Genomic DNA, 25,674 nt, shown 5'->3' with positions numbered 1-25,674 from the left:
CAATGTAACAGTATAACTTTAGTACGTCCCCTCGCCCCGACCTCGGGCGCGAACCAGGGACCCTCTGCACACATCAACAACTGACACCCACGAAGCGTCGTTACCCATCGCTCCACAAAAGCCGCGGCCCTTGCAGAGCAAGGGGAAACCCTACTTCAGGTCTCAGAGCAAGTGACGTAACCGATTGAAATGCTATTAGCGCGTACCCGCTAACTAGCTAGCCATTTCACATCCGTTACACGTGCCCTCTTCACGACTGTCTTGGTGTGCTTGGACCATGATAGTTTGTTGGTTTTGTTGGTGATGTGGACACCAAGGAACATGGAGCTCTCCATCTACTCCACCACAGCCCCGTCAATGTGAATGGGGGTGTGTTCAGCCCTCCTTTTTCTGTAGTCTACGATCAGCTCCTTTGTCTTGCTCACGTGAAGGGAGAGGTGGTTGTCCTGGCACCACACTGCCAGGTCTCTGACCTCTCTATAGGCTGTCTCATCGTTGTCGGTGATCAGGCCTACCACTGTTATGCCGTCAGCAAACTTAAATGGTGTTTGAGCCTTGCTTGGCCACGCAGTCGTGGGTGAACAGGGAGTACAGGAGGGGACTAAGCACACACCCCTAAAGGGCCCCAGTGTTGAGGATCAGCGTGTCAGATGTGTGTTGCCTACTCTTACCACCTGAGGGCAACCCGTCAGGAAGTTCAGGATCCAGTTGCAGAGGGACTATGGTGGTCTGCTTGAAACATGTAGGTATTACAGACTCGGTCAGGGAGAGGTTGAAAATGTCAGTGAAAACACTTGCCAGTTGAGCCACGCATGCTCTGAGTACACATCAGTGTTGCTTGCCTCGAAGCGAGCATAAAAAGGCATTTAGCTCATCTGGTAGTATCGTGTCACTGGGCAGCTCGCGGCTGGGTTTCCCTTTGTAGTCCATAATATTTTGCAAGCCCTGCCACATTCGACGAGCGTCAGAGCCGGTGTAGTAGTATTCAATCTTAGTCCTGTATTGATGCTTTGCCTGTTTGGTGGTTCGTCTGAGGGGATAGCGGGATTTCTTATAAGCGTCCGGATTAGTGTCCCGCTTCTTTAAAGCGGCAGCTCTAGCCTTTAGCTCGGTGCGGATGTTGCATGTAATCCATGGCTTCAGGTTGGAATATGTACGTACGGTCACTGTGGGCACAACGTCGTCGATGCACTTATTGATAAAGCCGGTGACTGAGGTGGTACACTACTCAATGCCATTGGATGAATCCTGGCACATATTCGGTGTCCTGCCTGAAGTAACCCTGGATTGTAAACTGTCATGGTCAAAACATATTGATACAACAGTAGCTAGGATGGGGAGAAGTCTGTCCATAATTAAGCGCTGCTCTGCATTCTTAACAGCACTGTCAAGGCAAGTCATACAGTTTTGTTGCCCCTGGACTACTGTTTAGCTGTGTGGTCAGGTGCCACAAAGAGGGACTTAGGAAAATTACAATTGGCTCAAAACAGGGCAGCACGGCTTGCAAGGGCATGTACACAGAGAGCTAACATTAATAATATGCATGTCAATCTCTCCTGGCTCAAAGTGGAGAAGAGACTGACTTCATCACTACTTTGTGAGAGGTACTTACATGTTGAATGCACCGAGCTGTCTGTTTGAACTACTGGCGCACAGCTCGGACACCCATGCATACTCCACCAGACGTCTCTTCACAGTCCAAGTCCAGAACAAAGTATGGGTCGCTCAGTACTACATAGAGCCATGACTACATGGAACTCTATTCAACATCAAGTAACTCACGCAAACAGTCAAATTAGATTTTTTTTTAAAACAGACAAAAATACACCTTATGGAACAGCGGGGACTGTGAAGCAACACAAACATAGGCACAGACACATGCATACAAACACAATAACATACGCACTATACACACATGGATTTTGTGTTGTAAATATGTGGTAGTAGAATAAGGACCTTACGGCACACACTTAATATGTTGTGAAATCTGTTGTAAATGTACTGTAATGTTTTTACGAGTGGCGCAGCGGTCTAAGGCACTGCTTTGCAGTGCTAGAGGCTTCACTACAGACCTGGGCGGTGCACAATTGGCCCAGCGGCGTCCCGGTTAGGGGCCGGCTTTACTTGGCTCATCGCGCTCTAGCGAATCCTTGTGGCGGGCCGGGCTCCTGCAAGCTGACCTCGTTGTCAGTTGAAAGGTGTTTCCTCTGACACATTGGTGCAGCTGGCTTCCGGGTTAAGGGGACAGGTGTTAAGAAGAGTGGGTTGGCAGGTCATGTTTTGGAGGACGCATAACTCGACCTTCGCCTCCCCAGCCCGTTGGAGAGTTGCAGTGATGAGACAAGATCGAAATTGGGGAGAAAATAAATGTATAACTGCCTTAATTTTGCTGGAACCCAGGAAGAGGAGCTTCTGCCGTCTTGGCAGCAGCTAATGGAGATCCATAATAAATACAAATGTGACACGTAAGGAAGCCACTGATTGGTCCTTACCTTGGAGGCGACGATGAGAGAGCGCTTCCCCACGGGACAGACCACCATGAGCCAATCAGTATCCAGTTCCTGAGGGACGTCCACTAGCCACTCTGACAGCATGAGCTGGACAGGAAGAGAAGCCTCAGTTCAGTTACATTCCTGTGATTTATTTTGACTGAATTAAAGAGTTTAGCACACAATTCATTTTCTGTAAAATACCTTTTCAAATCATAAAATCAGTACTGTTTCATAAAACTGTTTCTGTCCTGCCTAACTGCTTTAACCAGTTCATTTGAAGGGATGTGTATATTTCAGAAACAAATGAAATGTATAAATACTGGCAGAAGGAAAATGCTACCATGGCAAGTCATGTGCTCTCTTCCGGTAAAATAATGCATTGTCAGAAATATCTCTCTGACCTGGTTGGCATAGTACTTTGGCAACTTCTTCCTCTCAATCTCCATCCCATCATCCTCTGCATCCTTCTCCTTCTGCTGTTCCTCCTCCTTTCTGTCCACCACCACTGCTTCCTCATCACTATCTGCCCCTGTCCAGTCCCCATCAGCCAGACGGCGTGCATGGTTGACATAATTCAGCCTTTTCCTAAAGACAAGAAAGCACACATGAAGTCAAGGGGAAATGGAAACGTAATTAGTAATGATGTCCATTTCTCTCCGGTGGCGTTGGCAAATTGCATACAGTGCCATACGAAAGTATTCAGACCCCTTGGATTTCTTGAATTTGTGTTACAAAATAGGATTAAAATTTTATTTCATTGTATTTTCTTTGTCAAAAAGATACACTAATGTCAAAGTGGTAATAAATTCATTTAAAAAATAAAGATTCATAATTCTGCTGCCTCCCTCAAATCTCAAATGTTGCAGCTGTACATCTTTGAGGATCTAAGGACCCATGCCAAATCTCCTGAGGGGGAATAGGCATTGTCGTGCCCTCTTCATGACTGTCTTGGTGTGTTTGGACCATAGTAGTTTGTTGGTGATGTGGACACCAGGGACATGAAGCTCTCAACCTACTCCACTACAGCCCTGTCAATGTGAATGGGGGTGTGTTCGGTACTCCTTTTCCTGTAGTCCACGATCAGGTCCTTTGTCTTGCTCACGTTGAGGGAGAGGTTGTCCTTGCACCACACTGCCAGGTCTCTGACCTCCTCCCTATAGGCTGTTTCATCGTTGTCGGTGATCAGGCCTACCACTGTTATGTCATCAGCAAACTTAATGTTGGAGCCCTGCAGTCATGTGAGGGGCCCCCGTGTTGAGGATCAGCGTGGCAGATGTGTTGCCTACCCTTACCACCTCAGAGTTGCCCTTAGGAAGTCCAGGCTCCAGTAGCAGAATCGCTTAGCTTAGTGCAGGCACCACCAAGCTTGAAAATAAGGTGGTTACTAAGTGATGTGGTGTTGGATTTGCTCCAAACATAGGGCTTTGTATTTAGGCCAAAACGTGTATCCCTTTGCCATGTTTTTCCCCCAGTATTACTTTAGTGCCGTTGCATACAAGATGTATGTTATGGAATATTTTTTTGATTTGTCTTCTTTTCACTCTGTCATTCAGGTCATTATTATGGAGTCACTACAATGTCGTTGATCCTACTTCAGTTCTGTCCCCTCACAGCCATGGAGTTCACCAATGGCCTCAAGGTAATATCCCTGAGCAGTTTCATTCCTGTCCTTCAGCTCAGTTTAGAACAGCGACTATCTTTGAGGTATCTGGGTGATTTAATACAATGCACAGCATAATTATTAACTAGACCATGCTTAAAGGGATAGTCAATGTCTGATTTGTTATTGTTGCCAATCACTGCTTTGAAAAGCTCCCTGGTCTTTGTAGTTGAATCTGTGATTGAAATTCAACACTTGACTAAGGGACGTTACAGATGCTGTATGTATCGGGGACAGAATATTTCTTCCACTTTGACGTTAGAGTATTTTGTAGATATTGTAAAAAAAAAAGAGAAAAAAAAGACAAATCCATTTTAATCCCACTTTGTAACAAAATAAAATTTGAACAAATCCATGGTGTCTGAATACTTTTGCAAGGCACTGTATTAATTGGGTGACTTGTTAAGCTAGGTATAAATAAACAGATTCGGTTCCAACAGCCCCGGACCCAAATTATTGTAATGCCCCCACCCTATGGTCCAACTAGCAATTTATATCAGTCCGAATGGTGCTCCCGACAGCGCACAAAAAAAGGGGCAGAGCTTTGAGTTAGGAATTGTATCAGTGATTCGGCTATGCATACTGTAGGCCTATTATATGGACTGGAATTACGCACCTCTTTCAATCCATGAAGCTGGGAGAACACACAATGATGATGGTTCATTGTTTTGTGCATAACAGTGATTTAATAGGCAAATAAGAGTACAGGGCCTACTGAACTAGATGAATGGGTCTGTCAACTGAGCCAGAAATACACCAAAAAAAAAATTACCTCTAAAAAGGCCAACATTGGAATAATATTTGAAAATAGTTGCTTTAAATGTGCTTAAATAATTGCCCTACATGGTAAAGGTGATATGCGCATTGGCTATAGCCTCATGTGCACACCGATGCTGACATGAGGCAGCAGAAAATGAATCCAAACTTGACTTTTAATTACATAAGAGATGTAGTCACCAGTCAGATTTCACAAATTTAAATGTAGGATGTTTCATATTAACGTGTCAGGACTTGATTCTGTCGGCATACTCGTTCAGATCAAATGGTCACAAGAGCAGAGAGAAAGGTCAGTGCCTGTTGCCCACCGCACATCACCACCTTGCAATCTGAGCTCGAGGCACAGCCAGCATTTTGAAACCATAAATAGTTTGAAAGCTGGTCATTTTACTTCATATAGGCCTAATGAGGCATTTCTTACCTTGCTTCAAAGTAGCATAGCCAAAATCCGACCATAGAAATGTTGAGGGAATTATTTGATAAACACTTCATGTGCCATTGAAATCAGCATTTCTCTTCTGTTTTTTTTTTTAAATCAACGTTTTCAACAGCCAAAGTCACAATAATAGCCATATTAGCAACCCATGCTAGTTGATGCATCTTTAGAGCTACCTTCTAAATTATTCTCTGTCATATGAAACCACTGGCATGTGCGGTGCGCATCAGAACAGTGTTTTCCTGCTACTTGCATTTTGGTACATTTGTGCTTATAATGTGTAGAAATAATAGTTTATCAACATTTTAAGCTAAATATTCAGATCTCTTCCATCAGTCCCATACGTTTTAACATTTTGGGATTGACAGTGGCTGTTGTACTTTGTAACCATCGTCCCAGAACGGCCCCAGAGTTGACTTGAACGTCCCAGAATTTGTTTGCGGGACACCCTTAATTTCGAGCCCTTATGCAACCGCAATGTCAATCAGATACAGTGAATTCTGGAAATATTCAGACCCCTTGACTTTTCCCACATTTTGTTACGTTACAGCCGTATTCAAAAATTGATTAAATTGTCCCCCCCCCCCTCAAATCTACACACAACATCCCCATAATGACAAAGCAAAAACAGGTTTTTAGAAATGTTTATATAAATTCAAAAAACTTAAATATTACATACAGTACAAGTCAAAAGTTTGGACAGACCTACTCATTCAAGGGTTTTTCTTTATTTTTACTATTTTCTACATTGTAGAATAGTGATGACATCAAAACTAGGAAATAATATATGGTAATGTGGTAAGCAAAAAAAGTGTTAAATCAAAATATTTTATATTTGAAATTCGTAAAAGTAGCAATTCTTTGCCTAGATGACCGCTTTGCACACTCTTGGCATTCTCTCAACCAGCTTCATGATGTAGTCACCTGGAATGCATTTCAATTAACGGTGTACCTTGTTAAAAGTTAACTTGTGGAATTTCTTTCCTTCTTAATCCGTTTGAGCCAATCAGTTGTGTTGTGACAAGGTTGGAATGCTTTTCCAAAAGTCTTGAAGGAGTTCCCACATATGCTGAGCGCTCGTTACCTGCTTTTCCTTCACTCTGCGGTCCAACTCGTCCCAAAAATAAGAATATTTTGAAGATAAATACACAACGCAGGGGACGAGAGGACAAGGATTAACGATCAATAGGAGTTGGTTTTCAGTTCAACATCTGTTTAAGATCTGTGGGATGTCAGTCATGAACTCAGAGCTACGTGGGCCACGTTTTCATTGGTCTTTACATTGAGTCTGGAGTGAGATACTTGTTATTTGTTCATTGGCCAAGTTGTCCTGCAATGACTTCTGATTGGCCAATCCCAGGCTAGGGGGGGGGGGGGGGGTTATAAGTGGCATCCTGTCCTTTGTTCTGTGGAGAGAAACTGAAGGAAGGGAAGACTGAACGTCTACTTTTCAGCATAGCACCTATGATTTGTCCTGCTCAAATACATTTCTCCCCCTGATTTGCTTTGGGGTCTATGTTATTGATGAATAACCTCAGATGCTAACACAAACCATCTCAATTGGGTTGAGGTAGGGGGATTGTGGAGGACAGGTTATCTGATGCAGGACTTCGTCACACTCTTTCTTGGTCAAATAGCCCTTACACAGCCTGGAGGTGTGTTGGGTTATTGTCCTGTTAAAAAAACAAATTATAGTCCCTCTAAGAGTAAACCAGATGGGATGGCGTATCGCTGCAGAATGCTGCTGTTGTGTGCCTTGAATTCTAAATAAATCACAGACAGTGTCACCAGCAAAGCACACCTACAACATCACACCTCCTCCTCCATGCTTCACGGGGGGAACCACACATGCAAAGATAATCCGTTCACCTACTCTGTCTCACAAAGACACGGTGGTTGGAACCAATTTTTTTTTTTTGAACTCATCAGACCAAAGGACATATTTCCACCAGTCTAATGTCCATTGCTCGTGTTTCTCGGCCCAAGCAAGTCTCTTCTTCTTATTGGTGTCCTTTAGTAGTGGTTTCTTTGCAGCAATTCAACCATGAAAGCCTGAATCACGCAGCCTCCTCTGAACAGTTGATGTTGAGATGTGTCTGTTACTTGAACTCTGTGAAGCATTTATTTGGGCTGCAATTTGAGAGGCTGGTAACGCTAATGAATTTATCCTCTGCAACAGAACTCTGGGTCTTCTTTTCCTGTGGCGGTCCTCATGAGAGCCAGTTTCATCATAGCTCTTGATGGTTTTTGCGACTGCACTTGAAGAAATCTTTGCTAGGTAAAGCTCCGCATTATCTCAGCTCACTAGTCACCATAGCAACACCCACCCGTAGCACGCGCTCCAGCAGGTATATTTCACTGGTCATCCCCAAAGCACCTACTTTGGCCGCCTTTCCTTCCAGTTCTCTGCTGCCAATGACTAGAACTAGAAATTTTATTTAAATTTTTTAATTACTGAAGTTAGTGAGACATATCTCCCTCACTAACTTTAAGCATCAGCTGTCAGAGCAGCTTACCGATCGCTGCAGCTGTACACAGCCCATCTGTAAATAACCCATCCAACTACCTACCTCATCCCCATATTTGTTTTTGTTTTTCTGCTCTTTTGCACACCAGTATTTTTACTTGCACATCCTCATCTGCACATCTATCACTCTAGTGTTAATTGCTAAATTGTAATTACTTTGCCACTATTGGCCTATTTATTGCCTTACCTCCTTACTTCATTTGCACACACTGTTTACAGATTTTTCTATTGTGTTATTGACTGTACGTTTGTTTATGTGTAACTCTGGTGTTTTTGTCGCACTGCTTTGCTTTATCTTGGCCAGGTCGCAGTTGTAAATGAGAACTTGTTCTCAACTGGCCTACCTGGTTAAATAATGGTGAAATAATATATATACACACACATTTTTTAAATATGGACTTTAACCACACAGGGCTATCTTCTGTATACCACCCCTATCTTGTCACAACTGATTTGCTCAAACGCATTAAGGAAAGAAATTAACTTTTAACAAGGCACACCTGTTAATTGAAATACATTCCAGGTGACTACCTCATGAAGCTGGTTGAGAGAATGCGTAGAGTGTGCAAAAGCTGTCATCAAGGAATAGCGTGGCTACTTTGAAGACTCTCAAAAAAAAACATTATTCCGATTTTTTAAACATTTTTGGTTACTACATGATTCCATGTGTCATTTCATAGTTTTGATGTCTTCACTATTATTCTACAATGTAGAAAATAGTCTAAATAAAGAAAAACCCTGGAATGAGTAGGTTTCCAAACTTTTGACTGGTTCTGCATATATCAATTTGGGTCAGGTGTGCATCATTTGAACGCTTGTTCTATTGCAAACATTACTAGCTAAATTATGAAATACGATCTTACAGTGTTAGGCTTCCACTAAGCAATTCAGAGAAGTAAATCGTAATTTTGGTATGCATAGAATGGAGTCGTGAGTGCATTTAGATGCAAGGTCTGTAAATGTTTTTCTTCACAATACAACCATTCTGTTCAGAACAACCCAGGGTATAACGCCATGTCATCTTGTACCTGTACATCAAACATTATTTTCAGCATTTCCCTCACCCAGACAACAAAATTAGGGATGCACGATATAAAAAAAAATAAAAAAAATAATAATAATCGGTAAGCCTATCGGAATCGGCCGATATAAGCTAAAAATGCCAACATCGGCCCGAGGTCTAGTTTAACGGTGATGTGTAAAACCGATGTCAAAGCTGACGTGCATACCTATATAACATAGGTAGATAAAGTAATGACACCACGAAAAATATAGCGCAACACGTGCAACACAGCATTCCTAACCTAGCCCACAATGTCTGCTGTGTGGATCGAGCAGGCAACAAGTCGAGCAGTCATTTGAAAGAGTAAGGACATTTCAGCGAGACAAGTCAAAGGCGAAATCCATTAATGCCAAGATAATGGAATTCATTGCCCTTGACAATCAACCGTTCTCTGTCATTGGGAATGTTGGCTTTCGCCGACTGGTCGATCACCAGTACACACTACCAAGTAGGCACCATTTTTCAGATGTTGCCCTGCTGGAGTTACACAGTATTGTTGACACTCACATCCATGTATTTCTTGCTATGGGCGCCACTGCTATTAGCTTCACGGCTGACATTTGGACCTGCGATGTCAGCCCCATGAGCATGCGGAGTCTGGCAGCACAGTGGGTCGACGAGGATTTCCTACTGAGGAAAGCCGGATTGCATGCTCAAGAATGTGCTGGTTCTAATACCACTGCTGCCATTTCAATGGCATTTGAGAACATGCGTGAAACTTGAAAACTCCTAGCTCCATTCAAACAACTGACTCGAGAACTAAGCTCAACTGTGTCTGCAGCAGACGTGATACCCTCTGTAATGGCATTGAAATGCCTGCTCAACAAAAATACCAACACAGACCGTGGGGTTAACTTGGAAAAGTACTCTACTAGAGGCTGTGAACAAGCGATTCATGGCATTCTCTCTGAGCCTCGCCACCATGCTCAATGCTAGGTACAAAGACCGCTACTTCGATGCAGACAAGAAACAGGGTTTTCGTGAAATGTTACAGACACAGCTGGACAAGATGGAAACGGACACACTGACAGTGGGCACCGAGGAAGAGAGGCCACGGACAGACAGAGCTGAAACTTCACTGCTTGACATGTATGATGAAATCCTGGTTGAGACTGAACAAATGAACAACGAAACAGCACAGCAAGTAAGTGAAAGAAATAGGTGTTGATTATGTTTTACTGGTAATGGGGACATACATAAATGCCAACAAAACAACTTTTTGGTCAGTGTGTGTGTGTTTCAACTATTTAACTGTACTAGAATGCTTAAAAGGCCACTAAAATGTCTAAAAATCAGTTATCGGTATCGTTTTATTTGGCAAGGAAAATCTCATATCGGTATCAACCAAAAATATAATATCGGTGCATCCCTAAACAAAACATTTGCAGAAGTTGCTCAATTAGCTGGAGGGATGGGGGCAACTTCTTGTCGTGTGCTCAAATTTAGAACGGCTGTCAGTCAAAACCCATACAGATTTGTGAAGCGGAGACTCTGAGCTCTGATGTCATGTATAGCATGTTACTGTACAGCCAATGCATTCCAATTTAGAAGCTTATCAGTGTCCAGGTAAGGGCTACCTTTTCTGACTCGTCCAGATATAAATGACCTTTAAACTGTCTGACCTTATGTAATGAGTCTGATATGGATGCAGGCTTACAGCTACAGGGCTTCAGTCAGATATATTCATTAGCAGCTAGCAATAAGCCATCCGTTGAAAACCACATAGGCTATTAGAGGGCAGGATGGAGCTGCCCACAACCATATGAAGTTCCTAGGGGTTAGGGGCTTGTAGGCCAAGTTGTGTATGGACTTGGCCTGTAATTGGTTAGGGAACTAACGTTTTCTGCAGATCTAGAAAGCGCCGCCGTCGCTCGCTTTGCTCCAAAACGCTGAACTTGGTCTTGTACTGGGCCATCCGTGGGTGGGGGGCCGCTGTGCTGTTGGCCTCCTTCGAGACGGCGAAGCTGGCCGAGAGAGCTTGGGTGAGGTCATCCATGGTGGTGGTGAGCCTGGAAATACACACAAAGGCATGAGTTAGGGAGGTGTATGGTGAGCTCAGCTAACCCTTGATATATCAAGGAGCCACTTCTACTAGAGCGCAATATGGAGCTGACAACAGAGCTACCAAACTCAAACTGGATGATAATGCAAGTTGACTGATCAATATGCCAAAATCGTTAGCTAATTTGCTATAGTGCATATAGTGTCACCACCCCAGGCAATTTGGCATGTGTCATGTACCTCTTCCCATCACAAACTATTTGCACATATAATACAAGCTCTCTGTGGAAGTCAATCAATTATATGCTATATGAAGTCAGTGGGGGTGCAACGTTTGGAACCTTACAATAAGGATAGATGCAGTAAAGAGGTCAATGAAACACACACCGTGGCTAATAGGACGCCCTGGCAACACTACACCCCTGCAGTCTGCTGCACCGAACGAGCAATTAATGCGCACCGAGCCTACTCTTTTGCCTTGTGCAAAATTTGATTATGCAGAAATGAGAGACCACGTGTGGCTGTTTTAGGAACATCTGGGAATATTTGGCCAAGGAAACATTTATGGTTGGTTGCAGGGAATGTAAAATAGTTCATTTTATTTAAAAACATTTAAATTAAAATGTCATCTTTATTTAACTAGGCAAATCAGTTAAGAACAAAAGGGCTATTTCCATTATTTTGTAGCTCTTCATCAGAAGCATACTTTTTGTAAGTAGTTAGGCCTAAATAATTTTCCTCCTTAAAACTAGCTTTAAATGGCAAGAAGGTGGGGGGGGGAAAACAGTACAAATATGAGTACTTTCTTTGTGATTTTTTTTTCTATTTTCTAACAATTTAGGATGTTGCAAACCCTTGGCTGAACGCGGTGTCCAATGTTCTGAGTTGTCCGATATGCCACCCCCATGCTTGAACAAACAAGCAGACATTGAATATCCCTTTGAGCATGGTGAAGTTATTAATTACACTTTGGATGCTGTATCAATACACCCAGTCACTACAAAGATACAGGTGTCCTTCCAAACACAGTTGCCGGAGAGGAAGGAAACCGCTCAAGGATTTCACCATGAGGCCAATAGTAATTTTAAAACAGTTACAGAGTTTAATGGCTGTTACAAGAGAACTGAGGATGGATCAACATTGTAGTTACACCACAATACTAACCTAAATGAGAGTGAAAAGAAAGAAGCCTGAACAGAATAAAAAATATTCCAAAACATGCATCCTGCTTAGGCACAAAAGTAAAACTGCAAAAACTGTGGCAAAGAAATGAATGTTATGTTTGGGGCAAATGCAACACAACACTGAGTACACCTCTTCATATTTTCAAGCATGGTTGTGGCTGCATCATGGGTATGTTTGTCATCGGCAAGGATTAGGGAGTTTTTTTTTTGGGGGGGGGGGGGGGGGGGAAAAAACGGAACAGAGCTAAGCACATACAAAATCCTAGGAGAAAACCGTTTTCAGTCTGCTTTCCAACAGACACTGGAAGACAAATTCACCTTTCAGCTGGACTATAACGTAAAACACACGAGTTGCTTACCAAGACGACATTGAACGTTCCTGAGTTGCCTAGTTAAAGTTTTGACTTAAATCTGCTTGAAAATCTATGGCAAGACTTGAAAATGGCTGTCTAGCAATGATCAACAACCAACTTAACAAAGCTTGAAGAATTTAAAGAATAATCCATGGCATACCCTCTCATACCCCCTCCATTCAAGTTTTAACTTAACAGCCCTTCACTGACATGGAGGTAGGCTATTGGAAGAGTGCAGGGTGGGTGGAGGAATTGACTGACAAATCTATGGATGTCAAATCAAATTTTATTGGTCACACACATATTTAGCACATTTTATTGCGGGTGTAGCGAAATGCTTGTGTTCCTAGCTCCAACAATGCAGTAGTATCTAACAATTCACAACAATACACACAAATATAAAGTAAAAGAATGGAATTAAAAAATATATAAAATATTAGGACGAGCAATGTTGGAGTGGCATTGACTAAAATACAGTAGAATAGAATACAGTATATACATATGAAATTAGTAAAGCAGTACGTAAACATTATTAAAGTGACCAGTGATTCTATGTCTATGTCTATGTATATATGGCAGCAGCCTCTAAGATGGAGGGTTGAGTAACCGGGTGGTAACTGGCTAGTGATGACCATTTAACAGTGAAATGGCCTTGAGATAGAAGCTGTTTTTCAGTCTCACGGTCCCAGCTTTGATTCACCTGTACTGACCTGGCCTTCTGGATGATAGCGGGGTGAACAGGCAGTGGCTCGGGTGGTTGATGTCCTTGATCTTTATGGCCTTCCTGTGACGTCGGGTGCTGTAGATGTCCTGGAGGGCAGGCAGTGTGCCCCCGGTGATGTGTCGGGCAGACCGCACCCCCCCCCCCGGAGAGCCCTGCGTTTGCGGGCTGTGCAGTTGCTGCACCAGGCGGTGATACAGCCCGACAGGACGCTCAATTGTGCATCTGTAGAAGTCTGTGAGGGTCTTAAGGGCAAAGCCAATTTCTTCAGCCCTCTGATGTTGAAGATACGCTGTTGTGTCTACTACACCACACTGTCTGTGTGGGTGGACCATTTCAGATTGTCAGTGATGTGTACGTCGAGGAACTTGAAGCTTTTCACCTTCTCAACAGCGGTCCCGCCGATGTGGATAGGGGTGTGCTCCCTCTGCTGTTTCCTGAAGTTCAAGATCAGCTCTTTCGTTTTGTTGACATTGAGGGAGAGGTTATTTTTCTGGCACCACTCCGCCAGGGCCCTCACCTCCTCCCTGTAGGCTGTCTCATCATTGTTGGTAATCAGGCCAACCACCGTTGTGTCGTCTGCAAACTTGATGATTGAGTTGGAGGCCTGCGTTGCCACGCAATCATGGGTGAACAGGGAGTACAGGAGGCGGCTGAGCAGGCACACTTGTGGGGCCCGTGTTGAGGATCAGCGAAGTGGATGTGTTGTTTCCTACCTTCACCACCTGGGGGCGGCCTGCCAGGAAGTCCAGGACCCAATTGCACAGGGCAGGGTTCAGACCCAAGGCCCCAAGCTTAATGATGAGCTTGGAGGGTACTATGGCACTGAAGGCTGAGCTATAGTTAATGAATAGCATTCTTACATAGGTATTCCTCTTGTCCAGATGGGATAGGGCAGTGTGCAGTGCAATGCTGATTGCATTCTATGGATCTATTGGGGCAGTATGCAAATTGAAGTGGGCCTAGGGTGTCAGGTAAGGTAGAGGTGATAAGATCCTTAACTAGCCTCTCAAAGCACTTCATGATGACAGAAGTGAGTGCTACGGGGCGATAGTCTTTGAGGTCTGTTACATTTGCTTTCTTGGGTACAGGAACAATGGTGGACATCTTGAAGCATGTGGGGACAGCAGACTGAGATAGGGAGAGATTGAATATGTCCATAAACACTCCAGCCAGCTGGTCTGCACATGCTCTGAGGACGCGGCTAGGGATGCCGTCTGGGCTGGCAGCCTTGCGAGGGTTAACTCGCTTAAAATGTCTGCGACGTGGCTGGATTTCCCTTTGTAATCTGTGATTATCTGTAGACCCTGTCACATGTCTGAGCCGTTGAATTGCAACTCCACTTTGTCTCTATACTGATGCTTTGCTTGTTTGATTGATTGCCTTACATAGGGAATAACTACACTGTTTGTATTCAACAAATATTCCCAGTCACCTTGCCATGGTTAAATGCAGTGGTTCGCACTTTCAGTTTTGCGCGAATGCTGCCGTCTATCCACGGTTTCCGGTTTGGGTATGTTTTAATAGTCACAGTGGTAACAACATTGCCTATACACTTCCCGATGAACTCAGTCACCATGTCCATGTATAAGTCAATGTTATTCTTAGGAGGCTACCCGGAACATATACCAGTCCACGTGATCAAAACAATCTTGGAGCATGTATTCCAATTGGTCAGACCAGCGTTGAGTAGACCTTAGCACGGTACTTAGTACTTCCTGTTTGAGTTTCTGCCTATAGGAAGGGAGGAGCAAAATGGAGTCGTGATCTGATTTGCCATAGGGAGGGCCTTGTAGACATCACGGAAGGGGGAGTAGCAGTAATCGAGCGTTTTAGCAGCGCAAGTACTACAGTCAATGTGTTAATAGAACTTTGCTGGGGTTTTCCTCAAATATGCTTTGTTAAAATCCCCAACTACAATAAATGTGGCCTCAGGATGTGGTTTCCAGTATGCACAAAGTCCAGTGTAGCTTGAGGGACATTGTGGTATCGGCTTGAGGGGGAATATACACGGCTGTGACTATAACTGAAGAGAATTCTCTTGGGAGGTAATACGGTCGGCATTTGATTGTGAGGTATTCTAGGTCGGGTGAACAAAAGTACTTGAGTTTCTGTATGTTATCACAATCACACCATGAGTAGTTAACCTGTTGAGGATAGGGGGTGCTGTTTTCACTTTTGGGGAAAATCGTTCAAAATTTAAACGGCCTCGTACTCAATTCTTGCTCGTACAATATGCATATTATTATTAATATTGGATAGAAAACACTCTCTAGTTTCTAAAACCGTTCTAATTATTTCTCTAAGTGAAACAGAACTCTTTTTACAGCCCATTTCCTATCCGGAAGTGAGATTTCCAAAAGCGAGGTCTCTCTTCAAGAGCTTGTCTATAAAAGGGCATGTCACTTATGACTGTAGAAACACGTCATACACCTTCCCCTGGGTGTCATGCGGAAGTGAGAGCAGAAATGACTTGATTATCTCGTTCTGGGATTGAATACAACCTCTTGGAGTGAGAGGTCCGCCATTATTTTTTTTTGGAAGGCGCGAAGTTGGACCTGGAATCGCCTCCTGGAAAACCGTCGTTATAGGTGAATATGATCTCCGGCTTCGATTTTATTTGATACATGTCACAATATCATCCTAAAGTATGTTTTTTCAATATAGTTTAATTATATTATTGAAATTTATTCGGGACTTTAGACGTGATGCGTTGGAGGAATTTGTTCAAGAAGGAGAGGTTAGCGCCGCATGGCCAGTGTGCTTGCTAATTCAAGAGGGAAATAGTTCGTTCTGGATCCAAACAAAGACGGTTCTGAACAAAGGACCCCTTGTACAACATTCTGATGGAAGATCAACAAAGATAAGGACCCAATTTGGGATGCTATTTCATATATCTGTCGAACTGTGCTATCGCTACCGTTTGCCTTGAATCAATGCTGTTGTGTGATAGCTATTGTAGTAAGCTAATATAACGATATATTGTGTTTTCGCTGTAAAACACTTCAAAAATCGGAAATATTGGCCTTATTCACAAGATCTTTGTCTTTCATTTGCTATCCACCATATATTTCTCTGAAATGTTTTATGATGAGTAATTAGGTAGTTGACGTTGGTGTCTGTATTTACTCTGGCTACTCCCGTGCTATTTCTGACTGTAGCTATGATGGTAGCAGTAATGTAAAACTGATTTATAGCTCAAATATGCACATATTTTGAACAAAACATAGATTTATTGTGTAACATGTTATAGGACTGTCATCTGAGGGAGTTGTTTCTAGGTTAGTTAGGTTGGCTTTGTGCATGCTACCTGTGCTGTGAAAAATGTCTGTGCTTTTTTCTATTTGTTGGTGAGCTAACATAAATATGTTGGCTGGATTCACAAGATGTGTATCTTTCATTAGCTGTATTGGACTTGTTAATGTGTGAAAGTTAAATATTTCTAAAAAAATATTTTTTGAATTTCGCGCTCTGCCTTTTCAGTGGAATGTGGGAGGAGTTCCGCTAGCGGAACGGGGGGGCGAGACAGGTTAATCATGAAACATACACCCCCACCTTCATTCTTCATATGTATATACTGAGTTCTTTATTCCTGTCTGTGCAATGTACTGAGAACCCAGATGGCTGTATGGACGGGGACAGTATATCCGGAGGGAGTCATGATTCTGTGAAACAGAGTATGTTACAGTCCCTGATGTCTCTCTGGAAGGAGATCCTCGCCCTGAGCTCATCTACTTTATTGTCCAGAGACTGAACATTAGCGAGTCATATACTCGGAAGCGGTGGATGGTGAGCACACCTTAGTCGGACTAGAAGTCCATTCCGAATACCTCTTCTCTGGCGGCAGCGTCTTGGAGCAGCCTCTGGGATAAGTTCAATTGCCCTGGGGGGTAAGAACAAAGGATCCAATTCGGGAAAGTCATATTTCTGGTCGTAATGCTGGTGAGTTACCGCCACTCTGATATCCAAAAGTTAATTCCAGCTGTATGTAATAACACTAAACATTCTGGGCTAATAACGTAAGAAATAACAAAAAAAAATAGATATATACACTGCAAAGAGCTAGAAGCAGAGCTGCCATGTCTGTCGGCACCATCTTGTCTATAGCACCATATAGCCTAATTTTGTCTGTCAAACAGGTAGGCCTACCTCTTATTTCTTAAATAGGGGAAAATAAGCTCCAACACAAAGCCCTTGTTAGTTTAGTCTAATTAAACTATAGATGGCTGAAATTAATTATGCCCACTCGACTTGGGCATAATTGTCCATTTCCAATTGATTGTGACGCAGCTGCTGCTTCAAGTTTCAGCACCACAATGTAAGTTACTCAAATCTGGCTTATTGTGAGGTCAATAACTCCAATAAATACATCATGGATATTCTAAGCCTGAGCCCCGGCCTGCTCTCTTTCTAATCTAAAACTTTGTGTGCTTCCTTACCAATAGCTGTGCTGTAAAGGCCTACGGTGGCAGTTCAGTAGAGTCAACGGATTCTTCCGTAATTTTTTTTTATTAGGCCTACTCTAATCTTGCGCGCGGACTAGCCTAGCTTGCTACTACAATAATTGATTTTATTAAAAACATTGTTTCTGCTAGCAGATACCCATAGAGGTCCATTAATTGTGCTAACGCTAGTTAGCATTGGCTCTCGAAACTACCTCCAACTTCCTTCATACTGGACACAGAGACATGCAAATAGTATCCACAAGTTCATCTGACTCTGGGGAAGTAGACAAAGGGCTTAATTGCCAAATCCTGAAGTATCCTTTTAAGTTCAAATCAATACAGGTACTCTTTAAATGATCTGAGGCTGGGGATAACTAATCAATATTTTAAAATCACCCAGAATGACCAGTTAAGAAACCATTAAAGGGACTAGTATATCAGATAAAGTTCTAAACTTCATCCACAATGGCAGGAGGGAGATAGACACCGCAACAAATAAATGTACTTCCAGTAAACAAATGCTCAAATTGCTTCGTAACAGAAATATCAAAAATATGCACTATGCAGAAATGGCTCCGCCATTTCCTGGTTGCTAAAATTCGAATAGTTCACCTAATTTCAGATTGTGACAAAACAAGAAACTATAGTGTAGAGCAGCGGTACTCATCTCTTACCTCACGGTCCGGAGCCTGCTGATTTTCTGTTCTACCTAATAATTAATTGCACACACCTAGTGTCCCAGGTTTAAAGCAGTCCCTGATTAGAGGGGAACAATGCAGTGGAACTGGCTTAAAAATGTCCAGAGTTGAGTTTAAGGGGTGTAGAGAATCATTGTACCATTAAACCTGAAATATATTTTCCCATAACCAAAATATTGTATTTTCAGCTGGTTGAAGCTGGCTTACAACACTGAAAGTAACAAACACAAAACTTAACGGTAAGCATAGAAATGGTGCACACAGAACAGATCTAGCACTTCTTAAACTCGCTTTCAATGAGAATGACAGATCTATAACATTTCTATGTAAATTTGGTTGAGTCGACCAAAGACTTTGTTCTTTGTTGCATTAAAATGTAACATGAATGGCCACTCCACCACCTTTCTTTACCTGTCGCACCTAAAAATGTTCTAACCATTTAGTTCAATGGCATAATCTGAACTAAATTCATTTAACCACGTTTCAGAGAGACCAATTTCAGAGTTAGTATCTCATACCCAAATGTCTATCGTATAAAGGTTTTTAAATAATACTCCACATATTTAAGTGCAACAGCCCAAGCCCCATATGAGATTTAAAGTCAGAGAGGCTATCCAAGCTAATCGGCATAGTGTCATCAGCAGTTATTGGTTGAGCATGCTGGATCTTTACCAAGGTCGTTGGGCGAACAGATGCACGCATAGCAGACTGAGCATTCGACAGACCTCCCTCAAGCCACTGGATGCAGGGACAGGGTTAAGAATTGGGTGAACAGTTACAGTGGCAAGAAAAACTATGTGAATCCTTTGGAATTACCTGGATTTCTGCAAACAACAATAGACAAAAAGACAAAAAGTCTGCTTAAACTAATAAACCATTTTCATGTCTTTATAGAACACACAAGGTAAACATTTACAGTGCAGGGTGGGAAAAGTATGTGAACCCTTGGATTTAATAACTGGTTGACCCTCCTTTGGCAGCAATAACCTCAACCAAACGTTTTCTGTAGTTGCGGATCGGACCTGCACAACGGTCAGGAGGAATTTTCGCAAAACAGTTTCAGTAATATTCTTGGGATGTCTGGTGTGAATCGCTCGAGGTCATGCCACAGCGTCTCAATCGGGTTGAGGTCAGGACTCTGACTGGGCCACTCCAGATCTCGTTTTTTATTCTGTCGAAGTCATTCTGTTGTTGATTTACTGTGTTTTGGGTCATTGTGCTGTTGCATCACCCAACTTCTGTTGGGATTCAATTGGCGGACAGATAGCCTTACATTCTCCTGCAATTGTCTTGATTGACTTGGGAATTTATTTTTCCATCTGATAGAAAGCTGTCCTGGCCTTGAGGCAGCAAAGCAGCCCCAAACCATGAGGCTCCCTCCACCATTCTTTACAGTTGGAATGAGGTTTTGATGTTGGTGTGCTGTGCCTTTTTTATCAAATCAAACTTTATTTGCCACATGCGCCGAATACAACAGGTGTAGTAGACCTTACAGTGAAATGCTTACTTACAAGCCCTTAACACTTCTTTATTCTAAAACTGCATTGTTGGTTAAGTAAAAAATTAAAAAAACAAATAGAAAATAAAAGTAAATAAAACAGCAGCAGTAAAATAACAATAGCGGGTCTATATACAGGAGGTACCAGTACAGAGTCAATGTACGGGGGCACCGGTTAGTTAATTTAAGTAATATGTACATGTAGGTAGAGTTAAAATGACTATGCATAGATAATACACAGAGTAGCAGCCACGTAAAAGAGGGGTCTGGGTAGCCATTTGATTAGCTGTTCAAGAGTCTTATGACTTGGGGGGGTAGAAGCTGTTAAGAAGCCTTTTGGACCAAGACTTGTCACTCCAATACTGCTTGCCGTGCGGCAGCAGAGAGAACAGTCTATGACTAGGGTGGCTGGAGTATTTGACCATTTTTAGGGCCTTCCTTTGACACAGCCTGGTATAGAGGTCCTGGATGGCAGGAAGATGGGCCACAGTGATGTACTGGGCCATACACACTACCCACTGTTGCGCCTTGCGGTCGGAGGCCGAGCAGTTGCCATACCAGGCAGTGATGCAATCAGTCAGGATGCTCTCGATGGTGCAGCTGTAGAGCCTTTTGAGGATCTGAAGACCCATGCCAAATCTTTTCAGTCTCCTGAGGGGAAATAGGATTTGTCGTGCCCTCTTCACGACTGTCTTGGTATGTTTGGACCATGATAGTTTGTTGGTGATGTGGACACCAAGGAACGTGAAGCTCTCAACCTACTCCACTACAGCCCCATTGATGTGAAGGGGTACATGCTTGGTCCTCCTTTTCCTGTAGTCCATAATCATTGCCTGTGTCTTGATCACGTTGAGGGAGAGGTTGTTGTCCTGGCACCACACGGCCAGGTATCTGACCTCCTCCCTATAAGCTGTCTCATCGTTGCCTGTGATCAGGCCTACCACTGTTGTGTCATCGGCAAACTTGATGATGGTGTTGGAATCATGCCTGGCCATGCAGTCATGAGCAAACAGGAAGTACAGGAGGGGACTGAGCCCCCCCCCCCCCCCCCCCCGAGTTGAGGATCAGTGTGGCGGATGTGTTGTTACATGTCTAGTTTAACGCAGATGTGCAAACCAGAAGTCAAAGCTGACATACCTACATTATATAGGTATGCACATGACGCCACATGCAACACAGCACTCAATGTCTGCTATGTGGATCGAGCATTCAACAAGTCAAGCAAGGATTTGAAAGATTAACAACATTTCAGCGAGAAAACTCAAAGGCGAAATCCTTTAAAGCCAAGACAATCAACCGTTCTGTCGTGGGTGATGTTGGCTTCCGCCGACTGGTCGAACACCGGTTAACACTACCAAGTGCACTATTTTTCAATGTTACCCTACCGGAGTTACACAGTAATAGCGTCACTGCTATGAGCTTCACAACATACATAATATGGAACGCCGTTTGGGTCTTTGCGTGTCCAAAACGATACAGTAGCACTGTCAAAGCTGTACAAAAAAGTCAGTAAACAAGCAAACACCGGCCACGAACAATGTGTTTACAATACATTGTTGGTAATAAAGCATAATTTGTTTGACCTCAACTTCTGGGGTAGCTTTAGCTTGCTACCTAGCTAGCACCAATACAACCAGCCTGAAAACAATGACCGATAAAAACTGTAGTCATTTTCATTACTCTTAGCAATGATTTAGGAATACTTGTAAGTATTAGCTAGGTTGCCACTTGTTGTTCGCCTATTGAAATTGAACTTCAGTTCATGAAAATAAATAGCTAACCAGCTACTTAACCCTGTTGCCCAAAGCTAACGTTATAAGCAGCCAGCTAGCTTAATCTGGCTAGTGAGCCTCGACAGGACCGGGTTGTGTGTTGTGAAGCTTGCCACAATAAGGATTAGGCACAATAGTGGAATTTGCGGTTTGCCTTCAAAATAAAAGTATGTCATTGACAGTGATGCAAATGAATACAAATAGTAGAATTAGGCCACACTTATTTTGAAGGCTAGCCTCAAAGTCCACTATTGTGGCTAGTCCTTATTGTGGCTAGCTTCACATAGATGTGTCCGACCACCATTAATCAAATAAGAACTATCATATAAATTAGGGTTATTTTAGATGACACCTAGATATATAGTTAGCTAGCTAATTGAAAGTAAGTGAAAGAAATAGGTTGATTATAGAGGTCGACCGATTATGATTTTTCAACGCCAATACCGATTATTGGAGGACCAAAAAAAGCCGATACCAATTAATCGGACGATTTTTTAACATTTATTTGTAATAATGCCAATCACAACAATACTGAATGAACACTTATTTTAACTTAATATAATACATCAATAAAATCAATTTAGCCTCAAATAAATAATGAAACATGTTCAATTTGGTTTAAATAATGCAAAAACAAAGTGTCGGAGAAGAAAGTAAAAGTGCAATATGTGCCATGTAAGAAAGCTAACTTTTAAGTTCCTTGCTCAGAACATATGAAAGCTGGTGGTTCCTTTTAACATGAGTCTTCAATATTCCCAGGTAGGAAGTTTTAGGTTGTAGTTATTATTGGAATTATAGGACTATTTCTCTCTATACCATTTGTATTTCATTAACCTTTGACTATTGGATGTTCTTATAGGCACTTTAGTATTGTCAGTGTAACAGTATAGCTTCCGTCCCTCTCCTCGCTCCTACCTGGGCTCGAACCAGGAACACATCGACAACAGCCACCCTCGAAGCAGCGTTACCCATGCAAAGCAAGGGGAACAACTACTCCAAGTCTCAGAGCGAGTGACGTTTAAAACACTATTAGCGCGCACATCAGTTACACCAGCCTAATCTCGGGAGTTGATAGACTTGAAGTCATAAACAGCGCAATGCTTGAAGCACAACGAAGAGCTGCTGGAAAAACGCACGAAAGTGCTGTTTGAATGAATGCTTACGAGCGTGCTGCTGCCTACCACCGCTCATTCAGACTGCTCTATCAAATCATAGACTTAGTTATAACATAATAACACACAGAAATACGAGCCTTAGGTCATTAATATGGTAGAATCTGGAAACTATCATCTCGAAAACAAGACGTGTATTCTTTCAGTGAAATAAGGAACCGTCCCGTATTTTATCTAACGGGTGGCATCCATAAGTCTAAATACTGCTGTTACATTGCACAACCTTCAATGTTATGTCATAATTACGTAAAATTCTTGCAAATTAGGCAGCCCAAACTGTTGCATATACATTGACTCTGCGTGCAATGAACACAAGAGAAGTGACAATTTCACCTGGTTAATATTGCCTGCTGAGTGCAATGAGATGCAGTGCCTTAGACCGCTGTGCCACTCTGGAGCCCAATCGGACGTTTCCCCACCACTTTCAATGTACTATTTAGCCTTGTGTGACTACACTGTCCTCCCGTCTCTCTCGGCCTGAGGACCTTCCTGCCCCCACCTTTTCCTGGATGTTATACAGATGTCTTCCCTTACTCTCCCCTGTTCCACAACTCTTGCCACTTATTTTTAACCACTGTTGCTTCCCCGGAGAATAATGCAGACAAGCAAATGCAAAAATAAGCTAAGAACACACATTGCTCTGCATGCAGAGATTTTTCTTTGAGAATTTGACTACCCGAAAAACAAGTTTGACACGGCGACATGTAAAGGTGCCTTAGCTCTCTTGGTTTAGCTTAACTGCGCCACTGCGCTCAACCATTAATAAACCCTGCCTATTTCTACAATTTATCTTCTTAAAATGTTAAAACAAACCTTAACCACAATGTTAACTTTATGACTAACCCTAAAATGTAATTAAAGGCCCAAAAGTTATTTTTTTCCATTACGATATAGCCAATGTTGACTTTGTGGCTGAGCTAGCTAGCGTTAGACGTAGGAACCGGGATGCCATGGGAATTATTTATGTCCTGGGTAAGTTTGTTAACAACGTTACTTCTATGTTCTGTAACGTTGCTCACTGCATGTCACAATTTAGTGCGCGACGACTGGGTGATGTAAAATGTAACAACTGGGAGGGTGTCAGTCTGTGTCACATTGTATCAACTTGACAAGAAACAGCAAGTTGGACCAAATGGATACGCATTAGCAGCTAGCTAGCTGTTGTAGCTAGCTACATCCACCGCAGCATTCATTCAAATACTTTTAGCTGGCTGGTTGCCTTGCATTTAAACTCTTCACATTTGTGCGATCTGTTGTTAAAATAAATAAACCGACTAGCTAAGTGGTTAGCTAGCTAGCCAGATTTTAAACTACCTTGACGAAGAACGAGGCAGGCGGGCTGAGATGTCACGTTTCTCCTACCAGCAGATTTTTTGTTGGCCAAGCAAAATACCTCCCGGAGTCGTGTATTGTTTCAGGGCCTTTCTTCTTCTGTGAGTTTTATATGGCGGTTGGCAACCAACTTTAAGGTGCATTACCGCCACCAACTGGACTGGAGTGTAGACCAGTGACAGTGAAGGTCTAAATCCTACCCAATAATCTCGTCTCCTTAAGGAAACGAAATACATAATTAAATGCTACATCCCCTGAAGATTTCCACAGCAGTTCACTTAATCCTGTCTCTTCAACCCCATTACTCCTCAAATCTAATAACAATCGATCCCCTTCTCTCACATATTTCTGGCACTGAAATAGAACATGTTCCACTGCCTCCTGACAATGATCACAACACCCAGTCAGATGTTTGCCCACCACTTTCAATGTACTATTTAGCCTTGTGTGTCCCAGTCTCAGCCTTGTGTGTCTACACTTTCCTCCCTTCCCTCTCGGCCTGAGGACCTCCCTGCCACCACCTTTTCTTGGATGTTATACAGATGTCTTCCCTTACTCTCCCTGTTCCACAACTCTTGCCACTTATTTTTAACCACTGTTCTTATTAATCCCTTGGTTTATGCTTTACTGATCGACAATTCCATCTCAACATCATGATGTTTAAGAGCCTGCTTGGCAATAATATCCATTTCCTCATTCCCCTCTACTCTCACATGAGCTGGTATCCAGAGGGAACATCACAAATTCTCCATCTGTTTCGCCATATACAAACACTGCAAAACCTTGTACAATACATCCTGTCTGCTCTGAGACACACATGAATTTAAGCTCATCAGTGCTGCACAGGAGTCAGAGCAGATGACTACCCTGTCTGGCCTCAACCTCCTCCACCCACTCTGCAGCCAATAGTATGACCAACAACTCCATTGTGTGAACAGATAAATGATCCGTTGCTCTTTTCGTCACTGCCACCTTAAACTCAGGAACACTAAAAGCTGCTCCTGTCCTCCCTGTTATAGGGTCCTTAGCTCCATCTGTGAATATATTCAAGAAAGCATAGCATTGTGTCCTTAAATGTTAACTTACAACTGAATCTACTACTTCCCCAACATCTCTTAACCTCTCAAGCAACCCTAGATCTAACACTAGTTGAGGAAGACACCAAGGTGGGATATCAGGAAGAACCACAGAGGGGATAAACTCCCTCCCCCAAAAAAACATCTCTCTCACCATGCAATTGTCTATCCACCCAAAGCATGTATTCAGATTTTGTTCATGTTCCCAGCACTCTAGGAGCACAATTTTTGTAGGATGTGTAAACTTATGTCCTTGTAGATTTACCCAATATGTCATAGCTAGCTGTTGTCTTCTTAAATTTAGCAGCATCTCTCCCAACTCTACCTGCATCGCTGCCACCAGGGAGGTCCTGAGTGCTCCACGACATATTCATAGGACTTGGGCCTGGATTACATCTAGCTTTTTTAAAGATGTCTGAGCTGCAGATCCATATGCTATACTTCCATAATCCATTGATGACCTTAAC

At 42.7% G+C, this 25,674-nt stretch overlaps 1 protein-coding gene across 1 annotated transcript in view; it reads right to left on the bottom strand.

Annotated features, from left to right (window-relative positions):
* The window catches only part of snupn (snurportin 1), a 32,869-nt gene extending 8,663 nt beyond the window's left edge, over window positions 1-24,206 (bottom strand). Inside the window, exons 1-4 of the mRNA XM_039017135.1 lie at window positions 24,114-24,206; window positions 10,794-10,964; window positions 2,894-3,077; window positions 2,493-2,597 (exon numbers count right to left, since the gene is read on the bottom strand). Coding sequence (XP_038873063.1) covers window positions 2,493-2,597; window positions 2,894-3,077; window positions 10,794-10,951 — 447 coding nt within the window. The 5' untranslated portion in view covers window positions 10,952-10,964; window positions 24,114-24,206. The remainder of the gene's footprint in view (window positions 1-2,492; window positions 2,598-2,893; window positions 3,078-10,793; window positions 10,965-24,113) is intronic.
* Between the last annotated feature and the right edge of the window lie 1,468 nt (window positions 24,207-25,674).

The sequence above is a fragment of the Salvelinus namaycush genome, chromosome 21, assembly GCF_016432855.1.
Source record: "Salvelinus namaycush isolate Seneca chromosome 21, SaNama_1.0, whole genome shotgun sequence".
NCBI lineage: Eukaryota > Metazoa > Chordata > Actinopteri > Salmoniformes > Salmonidae > Salvelinus > Salvelinus namaycush.
This window is presented reverse-complemented; position numbering and strand designations above follow the sequence as displayed.